Consider the following 8,504-nt stretch of genomic DNA (forward strand, 5'->3'; position numbering starts at 1 on the left):
GTTTTGCTTTATAGTGTTTTTGTTTGGTTTATTTGTGGTTTGTGTATATTTCTCCTCAGGAGGAGATGCCACCCCTATCCCTCCACCATGGCTTCAAGTGTGTACCCGAGCTGAACGTTACAGTGGAGGAAGTTTTGCTTGTTGTGGGAGAGCAGGTGAACCCTGGTGACATTGTTTCTGCTTCACAAATGAATAAAGCAGTTGTCGTTTTCTTGAACGATAAAAAACTTGTTGAAACTGGTCTTATTATAAACAAAATGTGTGTACAGGCCATTACTTTTGCCTTCAGTCAAAGTAACTATTTTGAATGCGCCACCATTTATCCCAAATTAAGTTATATAAGGCGAGTGGCACATTTCGGAAAATTTGTTAGAGCGTTTTCTCTAGAATGTAAAAACAAAAACGCTAAAACATTTGATGTCTTTTAGACACCAAGTGTTCATGTTTTTAGATTCACTGGCACAAATGCTTGATATTTTGCTGAGCACGATAACAGAACGTACTTGATTTATGCTACCACAGGTAGTCCCCAGGGTTTTCTCTGTGGGGCATTTGGCCATATTAGAATCTAGTGTCCCAAACAAACAGTTGGAAACACCACAACCGGCCCGACCACTGCTAATTCCTAAGCCACCGGCAACGGCGGTGATGGCCAGGCTCAGGCGGAGCAGAGTCCGCCAGCAACCTCCCAGAGTAAAGCTCCTGACTCTAGCGATACTGAGAACTCTATTGCTGGGGGATCCAAACGGTTGTCGCTCAACTCTGAACAGCTAGCCAAAAATCCAGCGAAGCAACTAGCAGAAAGCGCAGCGAAAAAATGAAAGATATTGGCGGTTGAGGAATCAGAGCCGGCACATACCATTGAGGCAACCGCAACAGCTCAGTTACATGTTAAGGGTGGTGAGTTTTCGACAAGCAACGAAACCGATTTGATCATAATATCTTCTCCTGTTGTTAATGACCCGATTCCAAGCAAAAGTACAGATGGATAACTAACAACACATGACAGCTACGCGACTGACACAAATTCACAGGTAGTTTTAGAGTTTAGTGAAGAGGATATGAGTGAATGCAAGTCACTGACAGATGTGCCTTTTACTCAGGGTGACTCGGCGACAGATTCACCCCTTTACACTTTAAAGGAATTAAATGCGTTCTTAGACGAGGCGTATCGAAGACCTGGAGTTAATTTAACTTTTTTCCCGATAGGGAAAAATTCATTAGGTCAGTATCTACACTCTAAAAGGCCGTTGGATATGATGACCTAAGCAAAAAGAAACGTTTCCATCTTAGTAAATATGTAACAATGATCAGACATGGTTGGATTGCTAGTAAAAAAACTGTTGGTAAAAAATCAAAATTAGCATGCATCATGGGGTGTCCTTTTTCCTATGTATCTTTCTTCTGGCTGTCCTCTTTTTTCCCTATTTTTAATCTCATGGAGATTCTAAGGGTGGGATCCCTAAATATTAATGGAGGTATGGACAGGGCTAAAAGGGCAAGTGTTTCAGAGGTAATACAACAAAAGAAACTGAACATAATTTTTCTCCAGGAAACGCACACTGATAGTAACAATGAAGTTGAGTGGGCAATGTTATGGGAAGGGCAGTCTGTGTTTAGTCATGGGACAAATTTTAGTGGTGGTGTGGCTGTTATTTTTTCTCCTGGTCACAAATTTACTCTTTTGTGTACACAAGAAATAGTGAAGGGATGTGCTAGGTTAGTCAAGGTGGAAACTGAGGGAAATATTTTCTTTTTTTATCAATGCTTATGCCCCAAATGCTGGTCAGGAAAGACTAGTTTTTTTTAGGAAATTGAAGGATGTGTTGCAACAGTGCAGTGGGGAGGGATGCATTATTTTAGGAGGAGACTGGAACTGTACTGTAGATTTTACCGATGACCGCACTGGAGAAGAACCGCACCCTCCCTCTGATTAGATTTTATGTCTGATACTTTTAACAACAGAATTATGGAATGTTTCATTGCACTTGTGGGTTTTACTGATCACCATCTTGTGGTTTTAAATGTGTGTCGTCTGCTCCAATAAATACGACTTATTGGCATTTTAACACATAATTATTGAAAGATGTGTTCTTCTGTGAACAATGGTGGGGGGGGAAGATTGGCTTCGAAATCTAAGGCAACGGTGGGAGGTTGGGAAAACTCAAATGAAGGTTTTCCGTTTGCAGTACACTGGTTTCTGTACTGCAAGGTTGAAGGGTATGTTTAAAGCACTTGTGTAGGACATCACAATTATTTAACAGAGAATGCTTCATCAAAATAACCACTGGTTTGGTCACGTTTTTGCAGCATTAAGGACATGGATGCCCCCAATGCAATCTTTTTTAATCTTGAAAGAACCTATGCAAAAACTAAGCAAATAGTCTCCCTCTGTCGGCCAGGAAGCCTGACAACAGACAGCGGTGAGATGTGCTGGCTTGCAGTGAACTTCCACTCCGCTTTGTACATGGCCGAGGACTGTGACCCCGAGAGCGCCACTCAGCTCCTGCAAGGGCTACCGCAGCTCAGACCGGCACGAAAGGAGGAGCTGGACTCTGAGATCATACTACAGGCATTTACAACTGCTTTCCTCAGGGTGCACCCCTGGACTGGAAGTGTTACAATCAGAATTTTATAAGCACTTCTGGGCTAATGTTAGTGGTGATTTTCACGAGGTGTTCATGAGGGATTTTTACCAATATCTTCTCGGCGTGCTGTGATGAAATTGATACCAAAAAGGGGGGGATGTCTCTTAAATAATTGGAGGCCTGTAGCCCTTTTGTGCACGGACTATAAGATCCTGTCCAAGTGTCTTTCAAATCATCTGAATACACACCTTGCCTCATGAGTACATATAGATCAATCTTATTGCATCCCAGATTGGTCAGTAATGGATAATTTATTCCTCATAAGAGACACACTGGACTGTAAAATGTCTAATTGTAGCATTTCACTAGATAAAGAGAAAGCTTTTGATCGTGTTGGTCATTACATTACATTACAGGCATTTAGCAGACGCTCTTATCCAGAGCGACTTACACAACTTTTACATAGCATTTTTACATTGTATCCATTTATACAGCTGGATATATACTGAAGCAATTTCAGTTAAGTACCTTGCTCAAGGGTACAACGGCAGTGTCCTTACCCGGGAATCGAACCTGCGACCTTTCGGTTACAAGCGTTTCAAGCGCAGTTCCTTACCCACTGTGCTACACTCCGCCCATGACCACCTTTTTAAAACTCTAAGGGCTTTTGGTTTTGGAGATGGTTTTTTATCCTGGCTTAGTTTATTATACGCAGATGCCTGTTGCATGTGTAACAGGCCCTACTGTACTGGGCATGTAAACAGATAATAAACCTGTAAAACAGGAGGAATAATGCAGCAGAGGAAACTTGCTGCCATTCGTCTGGTCGGTCTTGCCAGAATTTATTAAATAAACACATTGTCAAATGCTTTATGTTTTCCTTTTTTTCTACTCATCCACTTAATCGCAAGTCTCTCTTTGTTTTACATTCAAACACATTCACCTCAAAACGAACAAATTCCATAAAAATAAAAAAATAAAATAAAAATGCAGTAACACACATTTGTCCATAAACAAATATGGAAATGAATCTATCTGCTATACCACCAATATTATGACTCATTATGAAGGAATATAAACCTTTCCTTATATATTAGTTCTGTACTCATTAACAGTCCTGTTAACTGTACTCACTTTTAACCAGCTGCTTTGTATAGCCGCGTTTCCACCAAAATTACCCGGAACTTTCAGTCCCAGGAACTACTTTACCAGGAACTAAAAGGTTCCTTCAGCCAATGGTTGTCTGCGTTTCCACCGGGGTCTAAAGTACCGCGAAGATTAGGCAAATTAGCCCACTGACGTTGTCGTCGGTCCATCTGTCATATGATTTCTTCTGTAACCCCATACTACCACCGAAGTAGCCTACATTATTTTCTAATAACCGGGACAGCCCGGAGGGGTTTATTCCACTTATATACAACGGGTTACCAACAATGACTATATATGGTTACTTTTGTATTTATTGATTTTCATATATCCTCTCAAACACATTCATTAACAGCAGAAACCATGCACACGTTGTAAACAATTTGCTGTTTTATTACTTTCTCGTTGTCAATTCCATATAGGCTAATCGCAAAATGACAAGAATAGAACGAAAACTCGGACTTGCGTGAAAATGTAAATTAGTAGTGGTACAGCCACCGTTTGCTTTCCTTCGAAGTTACTGCTAGCCGAGCAGCGAAGTGTGTCCTCCAGATGCGAACCATGCACCATAAATGAGTCCATAGTCTTCCTGGTCTTTTCGTGGAATTGAAAAATGGCAGTAAAATTACGGCAGTCTGAAAAAGCTAAAGCGAAGATTACTAGAATTAACCTGTTATTTTACCCGGATAAAAAGTGCGGAAGGTGATTTCCAGTTTGCTTGTACTGTATCACCAATGTTAATTACGCAGAACTACCACATACCTCACATAACTGTATCAAACGTTTTGAGTCAATTACAACGGGCTAACAAAGAAAATCCGGAAGAAAATATTCAGCAACCGAATTAATCCGTTTTGGTAGCCTACGTAATATGCTGTCCCAGCACGAATGCTTAGCATTTTATAAAACGAATACTAAAGCAAGAAAAGAACAGAAGTTATAATTCCAAGACGTTGACAGGTTATAACCAAAAGTAGGCTACTGCGCCGCATAACATACAAGTTTGATTTGAAGTTATTATGAAAATAAATTGGTTTGCCGCTGCATATTTTCAAACATGGCGGGTAATGGCGGAAAATAAATACAACACAAATGCTACGAGTACTCGACCAATCAGAAATGTTCAGCGCTGCAAGCTCCACCCAAAAGGTTCCTGTACTTTCGGAAAGTACTACCCCCCGAGCAGGAACGTTTTGGGGGGTAAAACAAAGCCCCCAGAACTAAATTTAGACCCTAGTTCCTGCGGTGGAAACGCACTGAGTTCCTCAAAAGGTTCCTAGTTCCGGGGTATAGTTCCTGCGGTGGAAACGCGGCTTATGTTCCCAGACAAGACAACGGCATATTAGCATTCAAATGGTAATTATATAAACGATCTCAAACCAACATCGCACATATTTTATAAACCGGATATGCATAAAACACTTGAAGTGTAAAACTCACAAAGTGCGCGGGAGCTGTAAATATAAAAACTGGAGTTCTATATCAATCAGGGAGCGGGAGTCTATGCGAAAAGGAAAATCGCGTCCGCCATTACACGCGCTTACAACGAAACCTTCTTTAACATGCCGGAGCCGGAGTAGCTCACTTGAGCACAGTAAACTACACAGTGTGTCGTAACCACTGCTTAAAAAACATAGGAACTAACGCTTTGTTATGCTTATTTATACCTTTCGTGCTTTTGTACACATTACTGACCTGTAAAACAGGAGGAATAATGGAGCAGAGGAAACTTCCTGCCGTTCGTCTGGTTGGTCTTGCCAGCATGGCAAGCTTACGGCAGCTATGTCATCAAGACAGTCCCATTGCGGCAAGCGCTCTGCTATCCTCTGCTGCCCCCCTACTGTCTGTAGTGGTATACATATATTTCTAATACGAAAGCCTTGGAGGACTTCGTCCCTATTACCCAAATATGAACGGTGTTTCTTATACAAACTAAAATATTATATTAAATTAAACCGAAAATGTGACCACATATTTTGTGTGGGTCACACATGCTAAAGATAGGGGGTGGAGTAAGCCGTCCTTTTTCTGTGCACAAGGGTATCAGGCAGGGTTGCCCACTTTCTGGACAACTCTATGCATTATCCATTGAACCACTGCTTTCCTGTTTACTTGCTAGACTGATTGGTTTTCATTTGCCAGGTAGTACCATGGGTCCAAGTGTGGTGTTTTTTATCAGCAATCATAGAGATGTTAAAGGTCTTGCAGACACATTACATCTGTACCAAAAAGCTGCCTCTGCTAATCAGAAGCTTTAGGGGCAGTGCAGTGGCAAACAGGGAGGATGCTACCTTTACCGGGTGGACTACAGTGGGGCAGGAATGGGCTGAAAGTCTTAGGTTTTTATTTAGGCTCCACTGTCTTTCAGGAGAAGAACTGGGAGGGGATAGTGGAGAAGGTGTGTGCCTGATTGTCTAAATGACATTGGCTGCTACCCCAACTGTCCGACAGAGGGAGGGCTCTGGTTGCTAATAACTTGGTCGCATGAGCTTTGTGGCTGAGGCTTGTTGTACTGCAGCCTCCACAAAGCATCCTACAGGCTGTTCAGCGCCAGCTTGTGAACTTCTTTTGGCCTGGTCAGCACTGGATAAGGGCCGCTGTACTCTACTTACCTGTGCAGGAGGGCGGGCAAGGACTAAATGGTAAATGGACTGCATTTATATAGCGCTTTTATCCAAAGCGCTTTACAATTGATGCCTCTCATTCGCCAGAGCAGTTAGGGGTTAGGTGTCTTGCTCAAGGACACTTCAACATGCCCAGGGTGGGGTTTGAACCGACAACCCTCCGCCTGCCAGACAATCGCTCTTACTTCCTGAGCTATGTCGCCCCCTAATTGTTGCCCCCTAAAGGACTAATTGACATCAATTCAAGAGTGGCTGCTTTTCGACTGCGGTCAGCACAGAGGCTGCTTTATAGCAGTGGCCACAGGTGGCTGACACTCTTCTGAGGAGGGCTGGTCGATTGGGATTAGACAAGCACCTGTTCCTGATGCGGCTAGAAGGGGTGGACCTCACAGGCCTGACTCCATTTTATGAGTCCATGCTGCAGGCATACCGTGTCCTCACCATTTTCAGGAAATTGGATGAAGTACCAGGACTGTGGTTGTTTGAGGAGCCACTGTTCCACAACCCCATTCTGCAAACAACAGCATTGACATCATCCAGTTTACGCTCCTCCTTGTTGGGTGCAGGGTGTGTGAAGCTGGGCCACCTGATGAGGACTGATGCCGCTGTGCTGAGCAAAAGGACTGGTGTAAGATCCGTATGGATACTGAATCAGGTGGTGACAGAAGCCAGGGTATCCCTCACAGGAACTCAAAGAGTTTTTGTGGCTGACAAGGCTGAGCAGTGGCTGGAGACTGAGGGATACGTCTTCCCCTCCTTGAGCATCAATGCTGCTGTGGGGGCGTAGCAGGAGGATGATGATTTTATTCTGTCCTTTAAGACCCCTCAACTGGGGGATTTCAAGGGTGTGGAGAAGAAGGCACTGTACGCCACCTGTGTCAAAGTACTGCATGCAGTGCAGCTGACAGAGATGAGGGCAACCAGGTGGGATGAGTTTTTTTTGCTCAGACCCTCCACCTAAAGGCAAAAATGGTCCCTATATAAGCCTTCCATTGAAAAGCAGACGGCTGACCTCCAATGGAGGGTAATACATGGGGAAATAGCAACAAACAGACATGTTTGGCCCAGCTAGATCCAGGCTTTGGAATTGGGTCTCTTTTGTTTAGTGCCTAAAAATCTATATCACCTAATTGTGCAGTGTCCAAGGCTGGAAAAATTGAATGAACTACCTCAAGAGATGGTTTTCCTCGCTAGGGGTTATTTTCACATTACAATTATTCATAACGGGGCCTAGATATTCACCTAAGACCAAACAAAAGATTCTACTAATTAATTAGTTAGCCGAAAGTGTAATGTTTTTACAGGAAGTGTATACCGACAGTAGCAATGAGCTGGAGTGGGGGGTTTGGTGGAGGGGGGAACATGTTTTAAGCCAGTGGAGTTGGAACATTGCCAAAACGTGGTGGACAGTTGAAAATTGTTTTCATGTCGTACCATCTCCATACAAAAAAACATATGAGAGTACAGTATAGAAATATAGTGAAATACACATTTAGGTACTGTACCGTGTGTGACAATACTTTTGCATTCATTTTTAATCTGATAGCAATGTTCAATCTTAAACCTTCATAAGGGGCTCATTTATATGCCCTATAATGGACAAAAAGCATTTTATTCCTTTTTGGGGAGATTTTGGATATGTTTCTGGACCCCTAGCTATTTTAGACCACTGTACTAATGGAAAGCTTGTAATTCCCACTTGAAAATTATGCAAAAGTGAGTTTCTTCAGTCAAAACAGTTGATTTGTAGTGAAATACGTGAATATATTGTGATTTACAGCAATGCATAATTTAGACATTTTGGATATATTTGGAGAGGCTGGGTGCACTGCTTAGTTTTTGCTTCATAGATCTATAGTAGTTCAACATATCCACACTTAGATTTTATGAACTTGTGGTCAAGACGTTTTTGATCCAGCAAATGCATAGTTTAACATGCTGTATATATGCAATCTGTCAGTATTTCACTGCAAACTAAAAAAGCGCAAATTCATTTTTGATTTTGTGTCTAGACAATTGCATTTGTGGTACTTTATTTCTTCCAGAATTATGAATATAAACTAATTTGCGTTAGTATTGTAAATTGTACAAATGTCTTGCTTCATTTAAGCCATTTTTCAAGTCTCTGTGGTGTTCACATCTGGAG

At 42.2% G+C, this 8,504-nt stretch overlaps 1 protein-coding gene and 1 long non-coding RNA gene across 4 annotated transcripts in view; one reads left to right on the forward strand and one right to left on the reverse strand.

Annotated features, from left to right (window-relative positions):
• Positions 1 to 2,895, forward strand: part of LOC118216637 — a 21,949-nt gene extending 19,054 nt beyond the window's left edge. For 2 of the 3 annotated variants that reach the window (XR_004763049.1, XM_035398006.1), the window contains exon 3: positions 60 to 2,895. Coding sequence is in view for 2 of the 3 variants with exons in the window: in XM_035398006.1 (XP_035253897.1) it covers positions 60 to 428 (369 nt within the window). In the remaining variant the exon portion in view is untranslated. The remainder of the gene's footprint in view (positions 1 to 59) is intronic. The other variant, XM_035398014.1, reaches the window with a different exon arrangement.
• The window catches only part of LOC118216654, an 8,447-nt gene extending 2,942 nt beyond the window's left edge, over positions 1 to 5,505 (reverse strand). Inside the window, exon 1 of the long non-coding RNA XR_004763050.1 lies at positions 5,430 to 5,505. This is a non-coding gene — a long non-coding RNA (uncharacterized LOC118216654). The remainder of the gene's footprint in view (positions 1 to 5,429) is intronic.
• Between the last annotated feature and the right edge of the window lie 2,999 nt (positions 5,506 to 8,504).

Source organism: Anguilla anguilla, chromosome 2 (genome assembly GCF_013347855.1).
Source record: "Anguilla anguilla isolate fAngAng1 chromosome 2, fAngAng1.pri, whole genome shotgun sequence".
NCBI lineage: Eukaryota > Metazoa > Chordata > Actinopteri > Anguilliformes > Anguillidae > Anguilla > Anguilla anguilla.